General features: G+C 41.4%; 2 protein-coding genes and 1 long non-coding RNA gene across 6 annotated transcripts; 2 read left to right on the top strand and 1 right to left on the bottom strand.

The window, feature by feature from the left end:
- The first annotated feature begins 1,326 nt into the window (after nucleotides 1-1,326).
- On the top strand, nucleotides 1,327-10,053 carry LOC147977684 (rust resistance kinase Lr10-like). Of its 3 annotated transcripts, XM_087545882.1 has the most exons (5): nucleotides 1,327-1,488; nucleotides 1,841-2,053; nucleotides 7,185-7,854; nucleotides 8,535-8,695; nucleotides 8,791-10,053. In XM_087545882.1, the coding sequence occupies exons 3-5, from the start codon at nucleotides 7,427-7,429 to the stop codon at nucleotides 9,912-9,914; spliced, it is 1,713 nt and encodes a 570-aa protein (XP_087402008.1). In that variant the 5' UTR covers nucleotides 1,327-1,488; nucleotides 1,841-2,053; nucleotides 7,185-7,426; the 3' UTR covers nucleotides 9,915-10,053. The 3 variants fall into 3 exon arrangements, with proteins under 3 accessions (XP_087402008.1, XP_087402007.1, XP_087402009.1); XM_087545883.1 differs by lacking the exons at nucleotides 1,327-1,488; nucleotides 1,841-2,053 and having other exon boundaries at nucleotides 7,446-7,568; nucleotides 7,652-7,854; XM_087545881.1 differs by lacking the exons at nucleotides 1,327-1,488; nucleotides 1,841-2,053 and having other exon boundaries at nucleotides 6,865-7,854.
- On the bottom strand, nucleotides 2,063-5,621 carry LOC147977685 (rust resistance kinase Lr10-like). The gene is made up of 3 exons (XM_087545884.1): nucleotides 4,320-5,621; nucleotides 3,487-3,510; nucleotides 2,063-3,331 (listed from the first exon to the last, which is right to left on the bottom strand). Exons 1-3 carry the CDS (start codon nucleotides 5,083-5,085, stop codon nucleotides 2,262-2,264), a joined length of 1,860 nt encoding a protein of 619 aa, XP_087402010.1. The 5' UTR covers nucleotides 5,086-5,621; the 3' UTR covers nucleotides 2,063-2,261.
- A 12,940-nt stretch (nucleotides 10,054-22,993) lies between the features above and the next one.
- On the top strand, nucleotides 22,994-26,620 carry LOC125542561 (uncharacterized). Of its 2 annotated transcripts, none has more exons than XR_015599497.1 (5): nucleotides 22,994-23,369; nucleotides 24,207-24,346; nucleotides 24,944-25,037; nucleotides 25,251-25,391; nucleotides 26,023-26,620. It is a non-coding gene; the product is annotated as an uncharacterized LOC125542561 (long non-coding RNA). The 2 variants fall into 2 exon arrangements; XR_015599496.1 differs by having other exon boundaries at nucleotides 22,995-23,369; nucleotides 25,322-25,391; nucleotides 26,023-26,618.
- Nucleotides 26,621-26,821: the final 201 nt, after the last annotated feature.

The following is a 26,821-nucleotide window of genomic DNA, read 5'->3' as shown; positions in this document are numbered from 1 at the left end:
TGGTGTGCCAGCCAAGTATTTGACCCGTTTTCTTTCTTTTTTTCCTATGTTTTTCTTCATTTTTCATTGCTTCTTTCTCGGGTTTCTTGTTCATTTGTCGGTTTTCAACGTTTTAATTTCTTGTATGGTTTTCTTTGGTTTATCTTTTTTCCTTTGATTTTCTTTTTCGTTTTTCACTGTTTCCACTCTTTCGCATTGGCTTTCTTTGGTTTCTAATTTTATTTTATTTTTCTTTGGGTTTCTTCATCTTTATTTGTTTATTTGTCAAATTTGATTGGTTTAACTTTTCTCCTTTCGTATAAAACAGGACCGTTTCTTTTATACATGTATATCATTTGTCAAATACACGATCACATTTTTGCATATATCTGAAATATTTGTTTTGTACATTTTGAACATTTTTTAAATATGTGACAAACATTTTTTTTATCTATACTGTTTTGATGTCTAATTTCCTTATATACATTGCATATTTTTTGTATATATAAGGAACACTTTTTACACACGTTTAACATTTTCTAAATACATTATTAAACATTTATCATATATATGTTTTTATGCCTATGTTTTCATACACGTTGTGTATTTTTGGACACATTTCAAACATTATTTTTATACATACTTAGCAATTTTCAAATACATGACTATTATTTTTTCAAATATATGTTTTTTTTAGTTGGCCACATAGAGACGCATGCTCTGGCAGGGGTTTTGATGGGCTGGGCCCTACTTTCCTACTTAGTGGGCTGGGCCGTTTTCGCATACGGCCTTCTCCAACCCACCACGTTCCCCGGCGTTGTGGTGCTCTGCTACATGTCTAGCGCTTTTGATATAAGATAAGAACATTTCTTCTATACATGTCTAGCGCTTTTCAAATACATGAACACATTTTTTATATATCTGAAATATTTGCTTCGTACATGTTGAACATTTTTTTAAATCTGTGACTAGCATTTTTAATTCTATTTTTTTTATGTCTAATTTCCTTGCATACACTGCACATTTTTTGTATCCATAAGGAACATTGTTTTACACATGTTCAACATTTTTTAAGTACATGATTACAAATTTATCATATATATGTTTTTATGCCTATGTTTTCACACACATTGTATATTTTTGGGACACATTTTAAGCATTGTTTCTATACATATTAAGCATTTTCCAAAGACATGACTAATATTTGTTTTTCAAATATATGTTTTTTTAGTTGGTCATATAGAGACGCATGCTCTGGCGGGGTTGATGGGTTGGGCCCTTCGTTCCTACTTAGTGGGCTGGGTCGTTTTCGCAGACGGAGTCAACAGGCCTGATACGCCTCTTCTCCAACCCCCCAGCGGTGCGGTACTCTGCTCCAGCCGGCGGCGGCGGCTATCGGAGCAGGCCGCCATGCTCCACCGGAGCGCCCTTTCTCCGGCAATGGCGGCCTCCCGAGGAATCTCGCTGCATTCGAGATCTGCCGCCGCATCCTCATCTGCGTCGCACAAGGTAGCCAATCCCCTTTGTTCGATTTCCTTTCATTTTTTGCTGCCAAATCTTAGTACGAAATGTACCGTCAGTCCCAGAACATACATCCATTCACATTGTAAAAGTGTTACTCCTGTCCTGGGATTAACCGCCCTGTACCATGACCATGAACCTGTGAGATTCTCAGCGTAATAGCAAGTAGCACGTTGTCGTGCTCATAGTTTACTGAGGAGTAATGCTCAAGTGTGAAACAAAGGAATAATAAGGTAAGCAACGGGTTCTTGTGCAAATAAACTTGGATGTGATTCCGATATGTTGCAAATAGCTACTAGTACTAAGACACGGTGACGACTGATTATTATTCATGCTTCAGGTGGCAAGTGCTAATTGAGGGGGAAGATCGAAATATACTCCATGCTAGTGCTATGGATTGCTGAGATTTTTAAGTCATGATCAATCGACCGGCGGAATGGTCCTGTTACATCTCAGCACAATCAAAGTGGCAATCAGACAGCGCAATCAAGTTTCTATGAGAAGGAGCAGGAAATACTTAAATGAGGATAAATCACCGGAACACCAGAGCAAGGTAACCAACAGATTACTGTATTTTTAACTGTTACAATCCAAATAAAGTTCGATGTGGTTCTCATATGTTCTTGCATATGGCTAGTAGTACTATTACATGGGGATGGACGATTATTCATATAATCAGGTGCTATGCATTCTGTGCAAGACATGGAGTTAAGTGCATGTCTGCAATATGCACCAAATCTTGGCAGCATGTTCTCGGTGCCTTATGTTCTAGGTTGATTTTCAGATGACACAAAGGGCTTAGGGGGAACCTGTAGGTTCTGCAACCTCCCCGTTAACATGTTTACCACCTTTGTCATTGAAGGCCGGTTCTTTGGGTTCCACTGAATACACCACAGCCCCACAATAGTCAGCTGTCTCATCTTCTCTTTGTCTTCTGCTGTCATTTCTGGAGTAAGCTCCCATTCGTGCCCGCTGAATACTTTCTCGTAGATCCACTCTGGGAGATATACCTCATCCTGGTTCTCAACACTTGGATCTGAGTTCCTCCGTCCACTCACCATTTCCAACACCAGCATGCCGAAACTGTACACATCCGACTTGTAAGACACCCCTCCAAAGTTCCGAGAGTATACCTCTGGTGCGATGTATCCCATAGTGCCTCTTGCTGCAGTCAAGGTAACGATGCTCTGGTCCCTTGCACACAGCTTTGCAAGGCCAAAGTCCGAGATCTTCGGATTGAAGTTGTAGTCCAGCAAGATGTTGTGCGGTTTGATGTCAAAGTGGAGGATGCGCTGGTTGCAACCTTGATGCAGGTACTCCGTTCCTCGGGCGATGCCTAAAGCAATATCTAGCATTTTGGTGGGTGCTAGGAGTTGTTGAGAAATATCAGAAACATGTGAGAATATGTATTTTTCCAGTGAATTGGTAGGCATATATTCATAAATCAGAGCCTGTCTTGTTCCTTCAGAGCAAAAGCCCAAGAGACGAACGATATTAGCATGGTGGATCAGTCCAATGGTTGCAACCTCATTAATGAATTCCTCTCCCTCTCCTGTAGAGCTCTCTAGCATCTTGACTGCTACAGGCACTCCATTTCGTAGCTCACCTTTGTATACACTTCCAAATCCACCCTGCCCTAGTTTATCCTTGAAACGTCTTGCTATCTTCTTAACTTCAGGGAAAGTGTACCTTGTGGGTTTCGATGTGCCATATGCCTTGAGAAACATTTCAACCTTCATATTTATCTCTTCATTGTACTTTGACTTTAAGGAGAGGTAGATCGCGGTGGCCACCATCAATGAAAAAACTACAAATGCAGCTACAGATGATGCTGCTCATTAAAAAGAAAGGAAATTAACAAGTGACGTTCAGATAAGAAGTTATGTGCTCCTGACTCTTTTGTGATGTGATAACACAAAAGAGTAGATCAGTAAGCAATAAGGATTTCATTTAGAATGAAAGTAATGATAAGAGTTGCAGCATTACCTGCAACCGGGATGACAGGCACACCTGCATGCAGAAAAAAGTTTATTAGTTTCGCCATGATTATATGTAGACAAAAGCTTTTTCGGACGGAGGGAGTATAAGTTAATAGTCAGTACATCATGGTACAAGCTCTGTATGTGATGATTGAATTCTGCTCGAAATACCTCATACATTGTACAGCGAAAAATGTGATAGTTTTCCACAAACACTGATACACATATAGACGAGAGCGTATATTTATACAGGATTGACATTGTAAATGCACATATTTTAAAATATTTTTTTTAATCCAGACCTGTTGATTGCTTAATATGCTGAAATTACACCACTCCAGAAGTCAACAACATAGCAAGAATACTTTCGCAAAGAAATGTGGCAAGAATAAAGATCATTATAGTTGGTAGTTACAGAGTTAAATGAAATCAGTTGACTAAACTAGACCTTATGCTGCCTAAAATGAAGCTTGGCTTTAGATCTGAAAATATCTGCAGAATGGTCAATTAAGATTTGTCTCTTACCTTTTGTTTTGTGTGATTTTTACAAATAGTTAACCCCCATAACTTGATCAAAAAAATTACAGAAACGTCCATGGATGCGAACCTAGAGACTATATGTGCTTGCACAACTTATCCGTTGGTCCAATTGGCATGAAAATTTCCTTTGTTAAATAGTTTTGTTACAGGTGAAAAATCCACAGGAAGATTGAATGCACTTAGGAACAGAATATAGCAAATTGGCAAACGAGTAAATGGAGAGAGAGAAATTCATTGTGGTTCCAAAATAGAATATCCACCATAATGATATGAGATTTCAACTAGGAAAAGAAACAATACCATGGTGCTGGCAGAAAGCTTGATGCCTTTGTGAGATGAATCCACATTGCTGATCTTTATGTTCACACTGTTGGCAGACATCTGTAATGTTATTGAGGTGCCAAGTGAATGTTGTTTCACCAAAATTGAGGAAATTATTTGCCTTTTCTTTGAAGGTGTACTCGTCAAGGTTCAGGCCATCTTTATCATAGGTCAAGGGTATGGGGATGCCTTTAGAAACAGCCATGCAGTCCCGTGGAAGATCAGACATGTATCCATAAGATCCCGCTATATACCAGAATTGGCTAGCGTTGTTACTGAGACAAGGGGCTGGGCCTACTATACTATATTGATCCAGTGGTGTGAAAGCTCTTGAACAACGTACCAGGGTCGCAACTTGTGATGATTGAGGTTGTTTGTACACATCAGTTGCTAAGTTTGCTGAGATGAGCTTCTGAAGAGGGCATTGCGTCGATGGTTCCACAAGCGGGATGACGTTGATGACGCGGTGCCTGTAATAGATCTCAGTCACTCTGCAGGAGCCAAGAACATGATGATCGAGGATTGTGTCATCCCCGGAGCACGATAACTGCATGCCTGGGACACCACAAGATGGTAGGTGGCTCGAAAGCCGGAACGGGAACCGGATCTCAGGTCCATGTTTGCTGCACCTGCGAGATGAACAAGTTCTTAAGAAATCTTGTTCTTCTGATGCTGCGTCCACATAGGATTCATAGGTGGGAAGACAGATCAGCAGCAGAGTGACAAGAAATTTAGGCAAGTCCATGAAATATACTGGAGTAAAGATGGAAGAAGGGAGGGCAGGGAGTATAGGAAGTTGCTAACTTGCCTACTTGTCTGCTTTAACCTCCAATGAGTACCATTGATGTTATGGTCATCAAGATAGTTGTGCGTCCAAGTAGGAATTCCACCTACCACTGAAACGTCCACCTTGTTCTGTGGCTTGGAAAATTCTGTGGTCTCTGGAAACAAATGAATCTTGTTTAGACTATTCTTTTGATTTCACTGCCTGCACATCCTCATTTTTATTCAGTTCTACTAGTACTAGTCTTTGGTAGAATTGTACACATCTGACCAGACGAAACTTGCAGTATTGTACTGCAATAAACTTGTGAGCTTGACATGGTAAACCACCATTTGCAGAGGTTTGAATTGTGATAAGTCTTGCTGACTGGTTGTGATAACAGCTTAATTGTGGCTGTAGTCCAGTCATTGTCAGAAATAATTGACCTGACATTATGCAAATGCTTTTAGTTAGTCCTGTAAAGAAAATGCTTCCACTTAATATTAATAATCATCGCCGGCCGAGACATTAGAACTTAATAATCATCGCCGGCCGAGACATTAGAACTAACTGACATTAGGACTGAATAATCATCGCCGGCCAAGACATTAAAACTAATCGACATTAGGACTTAATATTCATTGCCGGCCGAGACATTAAAACTTATCAACATTAGGACTTAATATTCATTGCCGGCCGAGACATTAAAACTAATCGACATTAGGACTTAATAATCATCGCCGGCCGAGATATTAAACTAATAATCGACCGCAGTACATCTAATGCCTTGACTTGAATCAGTATAAGTCTTCATGATCATGATCAGCCGGTAACAGCCAGTTGTCTACACCAGCGATTCCTACCTGCTATCGTTCGTCCATGTGCAATCGGCGCGGTAGGTGACTTGGTTGTTTTGATCAACTAAATAAACTAGTTAATTTTGAGGAGCTCCAACTCTTGTCTTACAAGTCTGGTCATGATTGCTTAACAACGCTAACGATGTCAGTCTTGTCTTACACAAATTATTGACTGTAGACTAGCTAGACTTGGTGGGTTACTGTCACAAAAAAAAACAATTAGTAGCTTAACCATAGCCCATAGCTAGATGTCACTAGGGATTTTGATAATGAAAGTCGGCCAGGAGATTAAATTGAAGGCTAATGCCTCACATCAACGAATCAACATCCATATGCATATCCTAATCAAGCAGAGGCCGAGTTGACTAATATTCTAGTACTTCTTATCTGTCTAGTCTAGCCCATTTGCAGAGGTTTGAATTGTGATAAGTCTTGCTAACTGGTTGTTATAACAGCTTAATTGTGGCTGTACGTAGTCCAGTCATTGTCAGAAATAATTGACCTGACATTATGCAAATGCTTTTAGTTAGTCCTGTAAAGAAAATGCTTCCACTTAATAGTATATTTTAATATTTTTTTGGTCCTATGCTGTTTAATGATGTCCATTATAATTTGTAATCTCCAGGCAATGGAAACCAGGGAAATATCAAATGCATCTGCCCATATAATCTGCACGTGGTTTGAATATATTCTGCGGAATTAGTTTCATATAGGAGGGGTTTTGGGAAGTTTTTCAACTAGAACTAGGTAAAAATGAGGAATTCGATCATACTTAGTTTTTCCTCTCTGCAAAAACATGCGTTGCTAACCGGTAAACTCAAATATCTCAAATAATGATGTTTTGTTATTTTCCATTTTTTTGGTCCCTGTTATTTGTCATTTTCTCAAGGCACCGAATTCCATGTTACCATGACTAGGACCAGTACAGGATGCTATAGTAACACAATTGAACTCTTATGTTAACCAAGAGGTCACCGGTCAAGAACATCACCATCACTTAGACGAGCCAGTAGGTGGTATGTACCCAACTTTAGTTGGCAGCTAGTAGCCAAGTCTCCTAGTCAGCAACATCACATAATGTCCATTCTTTAGAGTTCTATTTTTAACTTTGGCAGCCACACACTTATTCAGCCATTCATATGCACTTCTGTGCTTCTGTGAACAAGTCTGCCATGGCGATGCCCACTGTTCTCAACTCCCTCACTTTCTTTTGTGTGCTTGCAGTTCTTGCTGCAGGTCAGGCTGAAGGGCGGTATGATGACCCTGATTGTCCTTCTTTCTCGTGTGGCCCTCTCAGAAAAGTATCATCCCCATTTCGCCAGGCAAGTGATCCACCTGGGTGTGGTTATCGATCTTATGAGCTAATTTGCAGTGATACCAAGGCTGCAATTCGCATCGACGATGCAACATACTATGTGTCTGCCATCAACTACGGCGGTTCTTCCTTCTGGGTCATCGATGCCAACATGGATTTGTACAACAGCTGCCCTCTACCACGGTGGAATCGGCCTCCAACTTGGTGCAACGACGGCAGGGAAGTTGAATTGGGCCCCCTTTCACGTAGTCAGGCTTGTTTTCTTAAATGCTCTCGGGAAATAAAGGACAATGGTATGTACATGCCTGTTGCTTGCCTTAGCACCAATGATACTTATGTTTACGTGTTAACTGGTTATGGATCTATGTTAATGAAGTATCTCGAGCCTTCTTGTGGGTACCTGGCCATGATTCCTCGGCCTTGGGACAGTTCAGTGCCTTGGTACTATGAGCAGCTAGAAAATGCAAGTTATGTAGATGTTGTGAAATCCATGAGGATTGGATTTGCCGTTAAATTCCCTTCCAGAGGATATGCCTGCTGGATCACAAGCATCAAAGAGTGCCTAATACGCCACTTCCGGTGAGTTCTGAATTTTGATATATCTGTATAGAGTGGTTCAATTTGTTGCCTGTATAAGTGGTTTTGATATATCTATACCTACTATTAAAGGGAATAGGTATTCTTGGTTTGGTTTAGTCCTTTTCGTTTGGTTTACACACGCTAAGCGATCTGGCCAGGTACTTGTATGTTGATGGGCCTTTTATGGGCTTTCATAGAGACCGCGAGAAATAATTAGGTCAAAATAAATCAACATTGTAGGAATTGAACACAGGACCTCCTGTGTAGCTCTTTGACATAACAACCAGCGACCTATACGCCTTCACATTTATTACTCCCAACTTGCTCTAAATATACGAGTGGCAGTTATCATATTTAGGGCGAGCTAATTAAGCGAATGAGCTAATAAAAGAAGGATTGTGGGCTTAAATAGAATATTCAAACGGATGTGGCTAATTAAAGAAAGGATTATGGATAAACCGATGGAATAACTAAAAGAAAGATTAACGTATTTTTTATGTTCATTTTGTATAAGGATGATGCGTTGCAGCATATTCTTTGAATCCGGTGCTGTGGGACATTATGCTTGCACAAAATATCAATTTTTCCCGTTGCAACGCACGGGCATATGTGCTAGTCCTATCCTAAAACCGTTGAGCCCCTCTTTCATTCCTTTGATGTCTCGTTGGATGGTATTGCAGCGACTTCTCGCAAGTGTGTAGTGAAGGCGTCATGAGTTGTGTTCTGCGAATTCTTGTGGTCGATTTTAATTTCTTGGACTGTTCACTGGATGTAGCTGGATTTGATGGTGTTGCCCCATTAATCATACTATCCATCTTCTGGTTTGTCAAGTGGATTGCTGGTAATTCCGAATGCTCTGCTCTTGATTGCAGTTTCTTCATCATCACATCTACGCATGTCTGTACCCACCAAGCCTTTATAAACTTGTTTATGCAGTGCTATGCAGGTTCGTGTTGGCACCACTGGCTGTGTTGATCTTCCTCGCCCACAAGTATTGGAAAACGAGGATCACGATCGATGCTGTTGAGAAGTTCCTCCAAATGCAACAAATGCTAGGTCCAATGAGGTATGCCTACACTGACATCACAGCAATTACAAGCCATTTCAGAGATAAGCTGGGCCAGGGAGGCTACGGGTCTGTGTTCAAGGGTGTGCTATTGCCGGGCAATGTTCATGTTGCTGTCAAGATGCTAGAGGGCAATCCTAACTGCAATGGAGAAGATTTCATCAATGAAGTCTCCACCATCGGTAGGATCCATCACGTAAATGTGGTGCGTCTCATGGGATTCTGCTCAGAGGAAATGAGGAGAGCACTGGTTTACGAGTACATGCCTCAAGGTTCTCTGGATAAGTACATCTTCTCAGCCGAGAAGAGTTTCTCCTGGGGCAAGCTCGTCGAGATAGCTTTGGGCATTGCCAAGGGGATCGACTACCTTCATCAGGGTTGTGACATGCAGATTCTGCACTTTGACATCAAGCCACACAACATCCTTCTTGACAACAATTTTGTCCCCAAAGTTGCTGATTTTGGTCTCGCAAAACTATACCCAAGGGACAACAGCTTTGTGCCATCGAGAGCCCTACGGGGAACAATTGGGTACATAGCTCCTGAGATGATATCTCGGAGCTTCGGCATCATATCGAGCAAGTCGGATGTTTACAGCTTTGGGATGCTGCTGCTAGAGATGGCCGGAGGAAGAAGGAATGCTGATCCAAATACAACAAACACGAGCCAAGAATACTACCCGTCGTGGGTGTATGACCGGCTAACTCAACGAGACCACGTGGGTGAGATATTTGCTCATGTTTATACTGAGATGCATGAGTTGGAGAGGAAGTTGTGCATTGTTGGACTATGGTGCATTCAAATGAGGTCTCAAGATCGACCGACGATGAGCGATGTCATAGAGATGCTGGAAGGTGGCATCCATAGCTTGCAAATGCCTTCGAGGCCATTCTTCTGTGACGAAGGGCACATCCATGCCGAGGATACTTACCATTTGTCGTCCAAGCTGGCTGAAATCTCCGAGGAGGACATGAGTGAAAATATTGATGTGTGATGTAATGCACGGTGTGATGTGCTTAGCTCATAAAATTATTGAAATAATGGTTGTATAGTTGTATCGAGTATGTACTTATAGGTGGAAACATGTAATAGCAGAGCAGCAGAACCTTTCTGCTGCTTTGTGTTTTCTGTTATGCCAAAACCAATACGTGGACTCCAGTTTCTCTTACATCAACTCTTGCCATGAATTTCATGATGAAGCTGGTGTGTGTCACTGTCGCCTAAAAAGTACACAAGCTAAGTGCTATTTTTGTATCAACGCGCATATTTTGACATTTCTTTTGCCGAAACACGTTTATCTAGATCCGATAGAATTATCAGGTACAAGTTGGGAAGGCAGAGAGCCTCAAATGTCAGATCTTTTAAGCAATGAGTTATTTGCGTAATAAAACCGAGACGAAGTAATTTGCTAATCCTGCCTTTTAACTTGAAGTAGTCACCCGCGACAACAAAGGCAACACCCCATTCTTCATCGGCAGGTTCGTTGGTTTTTTTTCATGGGGTGGATATATATGAAGCACTAGGAAGCAAGTGGACAGCAGCAAAGCTCCTCAATTTCAGCTGCGTTATCTTTCATTTCAGCCCTCCAAACGCTGAAACAACTTGTAAACTGAAAACGACCATCGAATGACTGTACTTGGTCCTGGAGGAATTCAGTTGGTCAGAGTTTCCAAATGCACGAATGCGACCCTCTTGGCCCATCGTGTTCTTGCGATAACGGGTGTGACTTTTGGCTCTACTCTCATCCAGTCTCGTATCATCACCAATCTGAAGGAAATATGCCCTAGAAGCAATAATAAAGTTGTTATTTATATTTCCTTAAATCATGATAAATGTTTATTATTCATGCTAGAATTGTATTTACCGGAAACTTAGTACATGTGTGAATACATAGACAAACAGAGGGTCACTAGTATGCCTCTACTTAACTAGCTCGTGAATCAAAGATGGTTAAGTTTCCTAGCCATAGACATGAGTTGTCATTTGATGAACGGGATCGCATCATTAGAGAATGATGTGATTGACAAGACTCATCCGTTAGCTTAGCACTATGATCGTTTAGTTTGTTGCTATTGCTTTCTTCATGACTTATACATGTTCCTATGACTATGAGATTATGCAACTCCTGAATACCGGAGGAACACTTAGTGTGCTATCAAACATCACAACGTAACTGGGTGATTACAAAGATGCTCTACAGGTGTCTCCGAAGGTGTTTGTTGAGTTGGCATAGATTGAGATTAGGATTTGTCACTCCGATCGTCGGAGAAGTATCTCTGGGCCCTCTCGGTAATGCACATCACTATAAGCCTTGCAAGCAATGTGACTAATGAGTTAGTTGCAGGATGATGCATTACGGAACGAGTAAAGAGACTTGCCGGTAATGAGATTGAACTAGGTATGGTGATACCGACGATCGAATCTCGGGCAAGTAACATACCGATGACAAAGGGAACAATGTGTGTTGTTATGTGGTTTGACCGATAAAGATCTTCGTAGAATATGTAGGAGCCAATATGAGCATCCAGGTTCCGCTATTGGTTATTGACCGGAGAGGTGTCTCGGTCATGTCTACATAGTTCTCGAACCCGTAGGGTCCGCACGCTTAACGTTCGATGATGATTCGTATTATGAGTTTATGTGTTTTGATGTACCGAAGGTTGTTCGGAGTCCCGGATGAGATCACGGACATGACGAGGAGTCTCGAAATGGTTGATACATAAAGATTGATATATTGGAAGGTTATATTCGGACACCGGAATGGTTCTGAAGTGTATCGGGTATTTTCCGGAGTACCGGGGGGTTACCGGAACCCCCCGGGGGTTATTGGGCCTCATGGGCCTAGTGGTGGAAGAGAGGAGGCAGGCCAAGGTGTGGCGCGCGCCCCCCTAGCCTAAATCGAATTGGACTAGGGCTAAGAGGGCCGCCCCCCCACTTTCCTTCTGTCCTTCCCCCCTTCTCCTTGTGGAAGTAGGAAAGGGGGGGCGCGAATCCTACTTGGAGTAGGACTCCCCCCCATGGGCGCGCCTCCACCTGGCCGGCCTCCTCCTCCCTCCCTCCTTTATATACGTGGGGAGGGGGGCACCCAAAGGCACAACAGACAATCTCTTAGTCGTGTGCGGTGCCCCCTCCACAGTTTTACACCTCGGTCATATCATTGTAGTGCTTAGGCGAAGCCCTGCGCCGGTAACTTCATCATCACCGTCACCACGCCGTCGTGCTGACGGAACTCTCCCTCGGCCTCAGCTGGATCAAGAGTTCGAGGGACGTCACCGAGCTGAACGTGTGCAGATCGCGGAGGTGCCGTGCGTTCGGTACTTGATCGGTTGGATCGCGAATATGTTCGACTACATCAACCGCGTTACTTAACGCTTCCGCTTTCGGTCTACGAGGGTACGTAGACACACTCTCCCCGCTCATTGCTATGCTTCTCCTAGATAGATCTTTTGTGATCGTAGGCAAAATTTTGAAATACTACGTTCCCCAACAGTGGCATCCGAGCCAGGTCTATGTGTAGATGTTATATGCATGAGTAGAACACAAAGAATTGTGGGCGATAATAGTCATACTGCTTACCAGCATGTCATACTTTGATTCGGCGGTATTGTTGGATGAGACTGGTTCATGAGACTGGTTCTACCACCGTGCTTCGCACACAGGTGGCTAGTGGGTGTCTGCTGCTCCAACTTTAGTTGAATCGAGTGTGACTACGCCCGGTCCTTGTTGAAGGTTAAAACAGCACACTTGAAGAAAAATTGTTGTGGTTTTGATGCATAGGTAAGAACGGTTCTTGCTAAGCCCGTAGCAGCCACATAAAACTTGCAACAACAAAGTAGAGGACGTCTAACTTGTTTTTGCAGGGCTTGCTGTGATGTGATATGGTCAAGGCGTGATGATATATAAATTGTTGTATGAGATGATCGTGTTTTGTATAAGTTATCGGCAACTGGTAGGAGCCTTATCGTTGTCGCTTTATTGTATGAAATGCAATCGCCATGTAATTGTTTTACTTTATCACTAAGCGGTAGCGATAGTCGTAGAAGCAATAGTTGGCGAGACGACAACGATGCTTCAATGGAGATCAAGGTGTCAAGCCGATGACGATGGTGATCATGACGGTGCTTTGGAGATGGAGATCAAAGGCACAAGATGATGATGGCCATATCATATCACTTATATTGATTGCATGTGATGTTTGTCCTTTATGCATCTTATTTTGCTTAGTTCGGCGGTAGCATTATAAGATGATCTCTCATTAAATTTCAAGGTATAAGTGTTCTCCCTGAGTATGCACCGTTGCGACAGTTCGTCGTGCCGAGACACCACGTGATGATCGGGTGTTATAAGCTCTACGTTCACATACAATAGGTGCAAGCCAGTTTTGCACACGCAGAATACTCGGGTTAAATTTGAGGAGCCTAGCATATGCATATATGGCCTCAGAACACTGAGATCGAAAGGTCGAGCATGAATCATATAGTAGATATGATCAACATAGTGATGTTCACCATTGAAAACTACTCCACCTCACGTGATGATCAGACATGGTTTAGTTGATTTGGATCACGTGATCACTTAGATGATTGGAGGGATGTCTATCTAAGTGGGAGTTCTTAAGTAATATGATTAATTGAACTTTAATTTATCATGAACTTAGTACCTGATAGTATTTTGCATGTCTATGTTGTTGTAGATCAATGGCCCGTGCTACTATTCCTTTGAATTTTAATGCGTTCCTAGAGAAAGCTAAGTTAAAAGATGATGGTAGCAACTACACGGACTGGGTCCGTAACTTCAGGATTATCCTCATTGTTGCACAGAAGAATTACGTCCTGAAAGCACCGCTAGGTGCAAGACCCGCTGCAGGAGCAACACCAGACGTTGTGAACGCCTGGCAGAGCAAAGCTGATGACTACTCGATAGTTCAGTGTACCATGCTTTACGGCTTAGAACCGGGACTTCAACGACGTTTTGAACATCATGGAGCATATGAGATGTTCCAGGAGTTGAAGTTAATATTTCAAGCAAACGCCCGGATTGAGAGATATGAAGTATCCAATAAGTTCTACAACTGCAAAATGGAGGAAAATAGTTCTGTCGGTGAATATATACTCAAAATGTCTGGGTACCACAATCACTTGACTCAACTGGGAGTTGATCTTTTGGTTGATAGTGTCATTGACAGAGTTCTTCAATCACTGCCACCTGATACATCTCCAACGTATCTATAATTTTTGATTGCTCCATGCTATATTATATACTGTTTTGGGCAATATTGGGCTTTATTATCCACTTTTATATTATTTTTGGGACTAACCTATTAACCGGAGGCCCAGCCCAGATTTGCTGTTTTTTTGCCTATTTCAGTGTTTCAAAGAAAAGGAATATCAAACGGAGTCGAAACAGAACAAATCAACTGGAGAAGTTATTTTTGGAAGGAAAACTACCAGATGGACTTGGACCCCACGTCAGGAGATAAGGGAGGTGCTCACGAGGGTGGCGGGCGCGCCCCCTGCCTCGTGGGGCCCCCGAAGCTCCACCGACGTACTTCCTGCATCCATATATACTCACGTACCCTAAAACTTCCAGAACAGAGATTAGATCGGGAGTTCCGCCGCCGCAAGCCTCTGTAGCCACCAAAAACCAATCGGGACCCTGTTCCGGCACCCTGCCGGAGGGGGGATCCCTCACCGGTGGCCATCTTCATCATCTCGACGCTCTCCATGACGAGGAGGGAGTAGTTCACCCTCGGGGCTGAGGGTATGTACCAGTAGCTATGTGTTTGATCTCTCTCTCTCTCTCTCGTGTTCTTGATTTGGCACGATCTTGATGTATCGCGAGCTTTTCTATTATAGTTGGATCTTATGTTTCTTCTCCCCCTCTTCTCTCTTGTAATGGATTGAGTTTTCCCCTTGAAGTAATCTTATCGGATTGAGTCTTTAAAGATTTGAGAACACTTGATGTATGTCTTGCCATGCGTATCTGTGGTGACAATGGGATATCACGTGATTCACTTGATGTATGTTTTGGTGATCAACTTGTGGGTTCCGCCCATGAACCTATGCATAGGGGTTGGCACATGATACGTCTCCAACGTATCTATAATTTTTGATTGCTCCATGCTATATTATCTACTGTTTTGGACCATATTGGGCTTTATTTTCCACTTATATTATTTTTGGAACTAACCTATTAACCAGAGGCCCAGCCCAGAATTGTTGTTTTTTTGCCTATTTCAGTGTTTCGAAGAAACGGAATATCAAACGGAGTCTAAACGAAATAAACCTTTCTGGAACGTGATTTTCTTCCCGAATATGACCCAGGAGACTTGGACCCTACGCCAAGGCATTAGAGAGGCGGTCACGAGGGTGGGGGGCGTCCCCCCCTAGGGCGCGCCCCCTGCCTCGTGGGCCCCCTGAAGCTCAACCGACGTACTTCTTCCTCCTATATATACCTACGTACCCCCAAACGAACAGATACGGAGCCAAAACCTAATTCCACCGCCGCAACTTTCTGTATCCACGAGGTCCCATCTTGGGACCTGTTCCGGAGCTCCGCCGGAGAGGGCCGTCATTACGGAGGGCTTCTACATCATCATAGCCTCTCCGATGAAGTGTGAGTAGTTTACCTCAGACCTTCGGGTCCATAGTTAGTAGCTAGATGGCTTTTTCTCTCTTTTTGGATCTCAATACAATGTTCTCCCCCTCTCTTGTGGAGATCTATTCGATGTAATCTTCTTTTTGCGGTGTGTTTGTTGAGACCGATGAATTGTGGGTTTATGATCAAGTCTATCTATGAATAATATTTGAATCTTCTCCGAATTCTTTTATGCGTGATTGGTTATCTTTGCAAGTCTCTTCAAATTATCCGTTTGGTTTGGCCAACTAGATTGGTAGTTCTTGCCATGGGAGAAGTGCTTAGCTTTGGGTTCAATCTTGCGGTGTCCTTTCCCAGTGATAGAAGGGGCAGCAAGGCACGTATTGCATCGTTGCCATCGAGGATAACAAGATGGGGTTTATTTCATATTGCATGAATTTATCTCTCTACATCATGTCATCTTGCTTAAAGCGTTACTTTGTTTTTAACTTAATACTCTAGATGCATGCTGGACAGCGATCGATGAGTGGAGTAATAGTAGTAGATGCAGAATCGTTTCGGTCTACTTGTCACGGACGTGATGCCTATATACATGATCATGCCTAGATATTCTCATAACTATGCTCAATTCTGTCAATTGCTCAACAGTAATTTGTTCACCCACCGTAGAATACTTATGCTCTTGAGAGAAGCCACTAGTGAAACCTATGGCCCCCGGGTCTATTCACCATCATATCAATCTCCATCACTTTAATTTTACTTTGCTTTTTTACTTTGCCTTTTACTTTTCACTTTGCATCTCTATATCAAAATACCAGAAATACTATCTATCAGATCTCACTCTCATAAGTGACCGTGAAAGGGATTGACAACCCCTAATCGCGTTGGTTGCGAGTAGCTATCGTTTTGTGCAGGTACGAGGGACTTGAGCATGGCCTCCTACTGGATTGATACCTTGGTTCTCAAAAACTGAGGGAAATACTTACGCTACTCTGCTGCATCATCCTCTCCTCTTCGGGGAAAACCAACGCAAGCTCAAGAGGTAGCAAGAAGAATTTCTGGCGCCGTTGCCGGGGAGTCTACGCAAAAAGTCAACATACGAAGTACCCATCACAATCCCTATCTCTCGCATTACATTAGTTTCCATTTGCCTCTCGTTTTCCTCTCCCCCACTTCACCCTTGCCGTTTTATTCGCCCTCTCTCTCCCAATCTTCTTCTCCTTCTCTTTTTCCATTTGCCTTTTTCTCGCTTGCCTTTTGTTTGCTCGTGTGTTGGATTGCTTGTTTGTCGCGATGGCTCAAGATACTACCAAATTGTGTGACTTCACCAATACCAATAATAATGATTTCCTTAGCACTCCGATTGCTCCTCTTGCCAATACTGAATCTTGTGAAATCAATACTGCTTTGTTGAATCTTGTTATGAAAGATCAATTCGCCGGCCTTCCTAGTGAAGATGCCACTACTCATCTGAATAGCTTCGTTGATTTATGTGATATGCAAAAGAAAAAAGATGTCGATAATGACGTTGTTAAATTGAAGCTATTTCCTTTTTCGCTTAGATATCGTGCTAAAGCTTGGTTTTCGTCTTTGCCTAAAAATAGTATTGATTCTTGGAACAAGTGCAAAGATGCTTTTATCTCTAAGTATTTTCTTCCCGCTAAGATCATCTCTCTTAGAAACGACGTTATGAATTTTAAGCAACTTGATCATGAACATGTCCCACAAGCTTGGGAGAGAATGAAATTAATGATACATAATTGCCCTACTCATGGTTTGAATTTGTGGATGATTATACAAAAAAATTTTGCCGGATTAAATTTTGCCTCTAGAAATCTTTTAGATTCGGCCGCGGGAGGCACTTTTATGGAAATCAGTTTAGGAGATGCTACTAAACTCCTAGATAATATTATGGTTAATTATTCTCAATGGCATACTGAAAGATCTTCTAATAAAAAAGTGCATGCGATAGAAGAAATCAATGTTTTGAGTCGAAAGATGGATGAACTTATGAAATTATTTGCTACTAAGAGTGTTTCTTCTGATCCTAATGATATGCCTTTGTCTACTTTGATTGAGAATAACAATGAATCTATGGATGTGAATTTTGTTGGTAGGAACAATTTTGGTAACAACGCATAGAGGGAATTTTAATCCTAGGCCATATCCTACTAATCCTTCTAATTATGGAAATTCCTACAACAACTCTTATGGAAATTATAATAAGATGCCCTCTGAATTTGAGAATAGTGTTAAAGAGTTTATGAATTCACAAAAGAATTTTAATGCTTTGCTTGAAGAGAAATTGCTTAAAGTTGATGATTTGGCTAGGAACGTTGATAGAATTTCTCTTGAGGTTGATTCTTTAAAGCTTAGATCTATTCCTCCTAAGCATGATATCAATGTGTCTCTCAAAGCCATGAGAATTTCCATTGATGAGTGCAAGGAAAGAACCGCTAGGATGCGTGCTTCCAAAGATGCCTTTATTAAAGCATGTTCTTCCAATTCCTATGAAAATCAAGATGAAGATCTAAAAGTTATTGATGTGTCACCTATCAAATCCTTGTTTTGCAATATGAATCTTGATGAAACTGAATATGATCTTCCTTTACCTAGAAGGCGTTCTAAAAATTCGGAGTATTTAGATCTTTATGATGAAATTGATGAAAGTGGGATTCAAAGAAATAAAAATTTAGATGTCACTAAACCCACTATATTGGATTTCAAGGAATTTAACTATGAAAGTTGCTCTTTAATTGATTGTATTTCCTTGTTGCAATCCGTGCTAAATTCTCCACATGCTTATAGTCAAAAGAAAGCCTTTACCGAACATATTGTTGATGCCTTGATGCAATCTTATGAAGAAAAGCTTGAGTTGAAAGTTTCTATCCCTAGAAAACTCTATGATGAGTGGGAACCAACTATTAAAATTAAAATTAAAAATCATGAGTTTTATGCCTTGTGTGATTTGGGTGCTAGTGTCTCCACTATCCCCAAAACTTTGTGTGATTTGCTAGATTTCCGCGATTTTGATGATTGCTCTCTAAACTTGCATCTTGCGGATTCCACTATTAAGAAACCTAAGGGAAGAATTAATGATGTTATTATTGTTGCAAATAGGAATTATGTGCCCGTATATTTCATTGTTCTTGATATAGATTGCAATCCTTCTTGCCCTATTATTCTTGGTAGACCTTTCCTTAGAACGGGTGGTGCGATTATTGATATGAAGGAAGGGAATATTAGATTTCAATTTCCATTAAAAAAGGGCATGGAACACTTTCCGAGAAAGAAAATAGAATTGCCATATGAAACTATCATGAGAGCCACTTATGGATTGCCTACCAAAGATGGCAATACTTAGATCTATCCTCGCTTTTATGCCTAGCTAGGGGCGTTAAATGATAGCGCTTGTTGGGAGGCAACCCAATTTTATTTTTAGTTTTTTGTGTTTTTCTTCTGTTAGGGAATAAATAACCCATCTACCTTCTGTTTGGATGTGGTTTTGTGTTTTAATTAGTGTTTGTGCCAAGCTAGACCTATTGGATCTTCTTGGATGATAGTTATTTGATCTTGCTGTAATTTCCAGAAACTTTGTGTTCAGTGCCCGAATTATTAAAAATCATCAGAACGTGATAAAATACTGATTCCAATTGCTGATGATCAATAAACAAATTGTCTAGGTCTTCTAAGTTTGGTAGAATTTTTGGAGTTCCAGAAGTTTGCGTTAGTTACAGATTACTATAGACTGTTCTGTTTTTGACAGATTCTGTTTTTCGTGTGTTGTTTGCTTATTTTGATGAATCTATGGCTAGTAAATTAGTTTATAATCCATAGAGAAGTTGGAATACAGTAGGTTTAACACCAATATAAATAAAGAATGAGTTCATTACAGTACCTTGAAGTGGTCTTTTGTTTTCTTTCTCTAACGGAGCTTACGAGATTTCTGTTGAGTTTTGTGTTGTGAAGTTTTCAAGTTTTGGGTGAATTCTTTTGATGGATTATGGAACAAGGAGTGGCAAGAGCCTAAGCTTGGGGATGCCCATGGCACCCCCAAAATAATCCAAGGACACCAAAAAGTCAAAGCTTGGGGATGCCCCGGAAGGCATCCCCTCTTTCGTCCACTTCCATCGGTAATTTACTTGGAGCTATATTTTTATTCACCAACATGATATGTGTTTTGCTTGGAGCGTCTTGTATTATTTGTGTCTTCGTTTGTTAGTGTGCCACAATCATCCTTGCTGTACACACCTTTTGAGAGAGCCATACATGAATTGGAATTTGATAGAATACTCTATGTGCTTCACTTATATCTTTTGAGCTATGTAGTTATACTCTATGAGCTTCACTTATATCTTTTTGAGCGTTATAATTTTGCTCTATGTGCTTCACTTATATCTTTTAGAGCACGGTGGTGGATTTGTTTTAAGGAAACTATTTATCTCTCATGCTTCACTTAGATTATTTTGAGAGTTTTAATAGCATGGTAACTTGCTTAATAATAATAATATGCTTGGTATTCAAGATTTGTGAAACTTTCTTTTGAGTGCGTTGAATACTAAGAAAAGATTGATGCTTGATAATTGTTTTGAGATATGGAGGTGATAATATTAGAGTCATGCTAGTTGAGTAGTTGTGAATTTAAAGAATACTTGTGTTAAAGTTTGTGATTCCCGTAGCATGCACGTATGGTGAACCGTTATGTGATGAAGTCGGAGCATGATTTATTTATTGATTGTCTTCCTTATTAGTGGCGGCCGGGGACGAGCGATGATCTTTTCCTACCAATCTATCCCCCTAGGAGCATGCGCGTAATACTTTGCTTTGATAACTTCTAGATTTTTGCAATAAGTATATGAGTTCTTTATGACTAATGTTGAGTCCATGGATTATACGCATTTTTTCCCATCCTTCCACCATTGGTAGCCTCTCTAATACCGCGCACCTTTGGCCGGTATCATACACCCACCATATACCTTCCTCAAAACAGCCACCATACCTACCTATCATGGCATTTCCATAGCAATTCCGAGATATATTGCCATGCAACTTTCCATCGTTCCGTTTATTATGACGTGCTCCATCATTGTCATATTGCTAGCATGATCATGTAGTTGACATCGTATTTGTGGCAAAGCCATCATTCATAATTCTTTCATACATGTCACTCTTGAATCATTGCATATCCCGGTACACCGCCGGAGACATTCATATAGAGTCATATTTGTTCTAAGTATCGAGTTGTAATTGTTGAGTTGTAAGAAAAATAAAAGTGTGATGATCATCATTTTTAGAGCATTGTCCCAAGTGAGGAAAGGATGATGGAGACTATGATTCCCCCATAAGTCGGGATGAGACTCCAGACGAAAAAAAGAGGCCATAAAAAAAGAAAAAAGGCCCAAATAAAAAAATGAGAGAAAGAGAGAGAAGGGACAATGTTACTATCCTTTTACCACACTTGTGCTTCAAAGTAGCACCATGATCTTCATGATAGAGAGTCTCTCGTTATGTCACTTTCATATACTAGTGGGAAATTTTCCATTATAGAACTTGGCTTGTATATTCCAATGATGGGCTTCCTCAAAATGCCCTAGGTCTTCGTGAGCAAGCGAGTTGGATGCACACCCACTTAGTTTCTTTTGATGAGCTTTCATATACTTATAGCTCTAGTGCATCCGTTGCATGGCAATCCCTACTCATTCACATTGATATCTATTGATGGGTATCTCCATAGCCCGTTGATACGCCTAGTTGATGTGAGACTATCTTCCCCTCCTTTTGTCTTCCCCACAACCACCCTTCTATTCCACCTATAGTGCTATATCCATGACTCATGCTCATGTATTGCGTGAAGATCGAAAAAGTTTTGAAAAAGTTAGAGTATGAAACAATTGCTTGGCTTGTCATCGGGGTTGTGCATGATTTAAATACTTTGTGTGGTGAAGATAGAGCATAGCCAGACTATATGATTTTGTAGGGATAACTTTCTTTGGCCATGTTATTTTGAGAAGACATAATTGCTTTATTAGTATGCTTGAAGTATTATTATTTTTATGTCAATATGAAATTTTGTCTTGAATCTTTCGAATCTGAATATTCATACCACGATTAAGGAGATTTGCATTGAAATTATGCCAAGTAGCACTCCGCATCAAAAATTCTCTTTTTATCATTTACCTACTCGAGGACGAGCAGAAATTAAGCTTGGGGATGCCTGATACGTCTCCAACGTATCTATAATTTTTGATTGCTCCATGCTATATTATCTACTATTTTGGACTATACTGGGCTTTATTTTCCACTTTTATATTATTTTTGGGACTAACCTATTAACCGGAGGCCCAGCCCAGAATTGCTGTTTTTTGCCTATTTCAGTGTTTCGAAGAAACGGAATATCAAACGGAGTCCAAACGGAATAAACCTTTCTGGAACGTGATTTTCTTCCCGAATATGACCCAGGAGACTTGGACCCTACGCCAAGGCATCAGAGAGGCGGTCACGAGGGTGGGGGGCGCCCCCCTAGGGCGCGCCCCTGCCTCGTGGGCCCCCTGAAGCTCCACCGACGTACTTCTTCCTCCTATATATACCTACGTACCCCCAAACGAACAAATACGGAGCCAAAAACCTAATTCCACCGCCGCAACTTTCTGTATCCATGAGATCCCATCTTGGGGCCTGTTCCGGAGCTCCGCCGGAGAGGGCCGTCATCACGGAGGGCTTGTACATCATCATAGCCTCTCCGATGAAGTGTGAGTAGTTTACCTCAGACCTTCGGGTCCATAGTTAGTAGCTAGATGGCTTCTTCTCTCTTTTTGGATCTCAATACAATGTTCTCCCCCTCTCTTGTGGAGATCTATTCGATGTAATCTTCTTTTTGCGGTGTGTTTGTTGAGACCGATGAATTGTGGGTTTATGATCAAGTCTATCTATGAATAATATTTGAATCTTCACCGAATTCTTTTATGCATGATTGGTTATCTTTGCAAGTCTCTTCGAATTATCCGTTTGGTTTGGCCAACTAGATTGGTAGTTCTTGCCATGGGAGAAGTGTTTAGCTTTGGGTTCGATCTTGCGGTGTCCTTTCCCAGTGACAAAAGGGGCAGCAAGGCACGTATTGCATCGTTGCCATCGAGGATAACAAGATGGGGTTTATTTCATATTGCATGAATTTATCTCTCTACATCATGTCATCTTGCTTAAAGCGTTACTTTGTTTTTAACTTAATACTCTAGATGCATGCTGGATAGCGGTCGATGAGTGGAGTAATCTATTACTACTATTAAAAGAGCAAACTTGAATTACCCTATAACCACACCAAAAAATGTACACAGGATTACCAGGGGCGTCCGATTAATCTCACTAAATCACATCTAACAGTCTATATTACATCAAGGTTTCGTGACACAAACCGATGTCCCAGATAAAATATTCTGCCGGCAGACTATCCTGCCTATGCCCCCTGCCCCTCCCCTCGGGCGCAAATCACGCCACAGATTAGCACGCCCACCCCACGTGGCCACGCCCCTCCCCTTTGGATCGCCACCAGCGCCGCTCCCCTCCCCTTCCGGCCGCCGCCACGCGCTCCTCCGCGCCGGACCGCCGCCCCACGTTCCTCCGCGCCAGACCGCCGTCGTCTTAGTTCTCCAGGATCCAACACCAAGCTCGCGACGAAGGGCTTGGAGCTGGCCGCGAGAAGGTGCTCGAGGTCGCCTCCTTCTCCACAGCCGCGCCCCGGGATGGGAGCCTCCGCATGCTCCTGCTCTGGCTACTTGTGTGCCGCCTCGGATCTCCATCTCGATCTGTGATGTGCTCGCTGGTGCCGTTGAAGCCGGATCCCGTGCTTCTCAAATCCGTGGGTCTTCTCTTCCCTCCCTTCTTTCTCCAATCTCCATCCCCTACCCGTTGGTAATTCTAGACGATGATGCATACTTCATGTAAATCCAATGTTGTTTGTTCAGATAGTAATGCACAAAGTTCGGCGTATGTTGTTCTCGGTTCAGTGCTAACAGATCCTGCAATGTCTCAATTTCATTTATCCTATCATCATTTGGGTCTAGAAAATTTATGTTCATGCCTACATCTATAGTAGCCCCTTCAGAGTTGTAACTTATAATGTAGACTGTTAGTGCTTATTGCTTAGTACTTATGCCTGTCATGCTGATATTCATGCAGTATGTAGGACACGATTGGAGACTCTAGAATTTGCATTCATTCAACGGTTATTATTTTTAGAACAATGCATGTTGTGATTGATGATGGTGGAAATTGGAGGGATTCTATTTACTTATTTTTGTGAGGAGGAGTTATCTCCAAGGTTGCCAAACCTGCTGAGGTATTAAATATTGTAGATTATAAAAAAACAATGGATTTAACAAAGTGTTCTTGTTTAGGATGAGCAGGCAACACGCCCAAGTACTATAGATTATCCTATACATTTCCTTTATTAACACAAATGGCAATTCTATAATCTGTTAGGCATTACATCTCTGTTTTGCGCAGGAAACTTCAGAAATTAGGCTTTTCTTTGTAAATGTCTTCACGACACTGGGTTGGCTTCTGTTCCGGTGGTCACAGAATACTCATGGGATTTCATTTGAATGTTTATTCTTCAGATTAATTATGCTGAACTAAATATGAGCTCAGTGTGGTGTTTGGTTTGAATGGTGAATTTTGTGCGGTGTTTCTGCAGGAGTTTTTGAATCTAAAGCAAGGGTGAGCGCCAAGGAAGGAGGCGCCGCCACGGGCGACGGTGGCGGGGTTGGCCGCTGGCGGCTGCAATAGTTAATCATTGTTGTCAACATTGGCACACAGGATTTAGTGGAAGGAAGGGTATGTCTTTCCCCACTTGTTATCCTTTCTTATAGGCTATGATGTAGTGCGATTGGTATGCAAATGTTACAGAGCTCTGAACTACCCTTTTCGCAGTAACTTAAATCATGACGTCTCCCTTTAAGTATGTCATATCCTGTATCGTGATATTAAATATTGTTGTGATGAATTGGAAGGTAAATTTAGGTACCAAATACTCTTATCAGTCAATATTGTTTAAGGCCCAAATTTTTTATTGAACTTTTGGTCAGTTTCAAATATTTTTCACGATATTCAGAGATTAGTATCATGCATCTGCTATCTTATTTTGCCTTTGTAATCGTAATAGATGTCTCTAGCATCAGTATGCTGTTAGTGCACTTCCACTTCCTTCAAAATGAAATTTTTTTGTGTCCTAACACTTTAGATTTGGTGGAAAGAAGAGAGAGGCTGAACAGAAAAAAACCTTATGGAATTGAGCGCCAAAGAGGGGGGCACACACAGTTAAAATGTTGTGGTCTTAGTGACATCAAGAATCTGTCATAGTTATTAGCTTTCGCTATTCACTCGCCGATTAGCCCATGGTTCAGCATCAGCTAACACTTTTTTGTGCTCCAGTTTTGGGCCATCAGATTTCCCTGAGAATCAATGGAAAGGAAGAGGAAATGAAAATGTTGATACATGCTCTGTTGCAAGTGTTTACGTCGCGCAGGTTGGTTCAGTCTATCTTATTTGGGTACACAACAGCTTATATTTGTAAGAAAACTCAAGAACACACTTCTGTGATTTGTTGTGTAATATGTTGATAGATCTGTGGTTAGGGAGCACACTTGGATTTCATGGTTTCTCCTTTCAGCCCGCTTTCTTGTTTGTTAGTGTCCATCTTTTTTGAACTATCATGCAGAAACTTTAATCTATTGTGCAGAATACATTTCTTCAGAGAAACCGTTGGTCGTGTGCAGAATATATTTCTTCAGAAAATGTGTTATTGTGCAGAAACTACAATGAAGTTGTCGGGGAGAAGATCCAGTGAACTCGGCTACATCGGGTTGGGTCAAAGTGACTGGTACGTTTTCCTGATCTGCATCCTATCTCAATGTATTTCTGTTAATAAGCACATTTTCATACTTTGAAAGCATGTCGTATAATTATCAATAATAAGGTATTATGGGTTTTGTACATATTCAGGTCCTTAGAACGGTCTATTGTGCGTCGAAAGTCACGTTCATCTCTGGCAAATTCCACCGTAGCCTCGGTCGTACATGTGCTTCGATCTATTTTCGTATTCTTTTCTTGGGTGTTTGACAAATGCTTCACAAACTAAGCTCATGTTAAACATGCACAACTATGTAAGATAGTTTCACCTCTCTTATGTACTTGCAGATTGACATGCATTGCCAATTTGTATTGTTTCTAAACTGAAAAAATGATGCCCTCTTGTTCACCGATCATCTATGAACTCAAATGATGCCCTCGTGTACTTCATTGGCCTTTCATATGCTGGTTGTGCACACATGTCATTAGCTTGTCCTTTTCTACTTTATTTGTTCAGTTCGCTGGAAATGGAAATACCGCCTGAAACTTTTATGCACGTGCCACCTTGGATCTTCAGTACCTTAATATGTCTTGTTAAACTCCTGCAAAGGTTATCATAAACCATAACTATCTAACATGCATTGCACTCTGACCTGATTTAGTAATTCGCAACAGCAGTGCCACGGTTCAGTTCAGCATGGGGACCAACTACCTCTACAATGTCCACTCCTACTGGTCTCTGACCTATCAAACAAGAAGACATGGTGCAGCTAGCTGCTGAAAAGGAGATGACCGTGGTCCTCTTGACAAGAGGAGATGACGAAGACGCAGCAGACCAAGCCTTTGCGTTCTCCAGTCTCATACACAAGGAGTTTCGCGAGATGGCCAATGTTGTTAGGAACCAGGTCACTGGCAACTACTACATGGCTGACTTGACCAAACCCGCTCTTGCAAGACTTCAATTTACTGCAACCTGGTAAAAAAAAAATTTGAAAAGGAGGTTACTGCAACCTGGTAAATGATGAGTATAATGAATGATGCGCTCATTACACTGGTTGTGCGAGTAGGTTCAACATTTGTACCGCATGACTATGTTTCCAGAATTGATTGGGACATTCCCCCTTTTCTTTAGAGATGAATGGAAATTTGCACTCCCTCTATGCCATGCCTGCAAGCATGATTACTCATTATACCCATGTTCATTTTTGGTTATGTTTTTGAAACATGTATATCATTTATGTGTGTGAACCGGTGATGTCCTTTTAAAAATACATATTGTTGTGCATCGATTTCTTCATGGTCGTGCCTTTGTCTATTTTAAAAAAAAATCATAATATCAATGTAAAATTTATATTCACATGACTTGTTCGTTGGCAAGGATTCGAAAAGGATTTGGTCCACAAAATTGTGATATACTTTTACTCATGATCATAGTTTTAAATAGCCGGCTATAGCTCCGCT

Source organism: Triticum urartu, chromosome 3A (assembly GCF_056163025.1).
Source record: "Triticum urartu cultivar PI428250 chromosome 3A, HENAU_Tu73, whole genome shotgun sequence".
NCBI classification, from domain to species: domain Eukaryota; kingdom Viridiplantae; phylum Streptophyta; class Magnoliopsida; order Poales; family Poaceae; genus Triticum; species Triticum urartu.
This window is presented reverse-complemented; position numbering and strand designations above follow the sequence as displayed.

What these genes read in the sequence shown, in the direction of transcription:
- LOC147977684 (XM_087545881.1), top strand. Translation starts at nt 7,100, where the DNA reads ATGCACTTCTGTGCTTCTGTGAACAAGTCTGCCATGGCGATGCCCACT. An exon ending in TGCCTAATACGCCACTTCCG is followed by an intron (nt 7,855 to 8,534) that starts GTGAGTTCTGAA and finishes ATGGTATTGCAG; the next exon opens with CGACTTCTCGCAAGTGTGTA. An exon ending in GTTTGTCAAGTGGATTGCTG is followed by an intron (nt 8,696 to 8,790) that starts GTAATTCCGAAT and finishes TTGTTTATGCAG; the next exon opens with TGCTATGCAGGTTCGTGTTG.
- LOC147977685 (XM_087545884.1), bottom strand. Translation starts at nt 5,085, where the DNA reads ATGGACTTGCCTAAATTTCTTGTCACTCTGCTGCTGATCTGTCTTCCC. An exon ending in AGCTTTCTGCCAGCACCATG is followed by an intron (nt 3,511 to 4,319) that starts GTATTGTTTCTT and finishes TTCTGCATGCAG; the next exon opens with GTGTGCCTGTCATCCCGGTT. An exon ending in GCCTGTCATCCCGGTTGCAG is followed by an intron (nt 3,332 to 3,486) that starts GTAATGCTGCAA and finishes TTTAATGAGCAG; the next exon opens with CATCATCTGTAGCTGCATTT.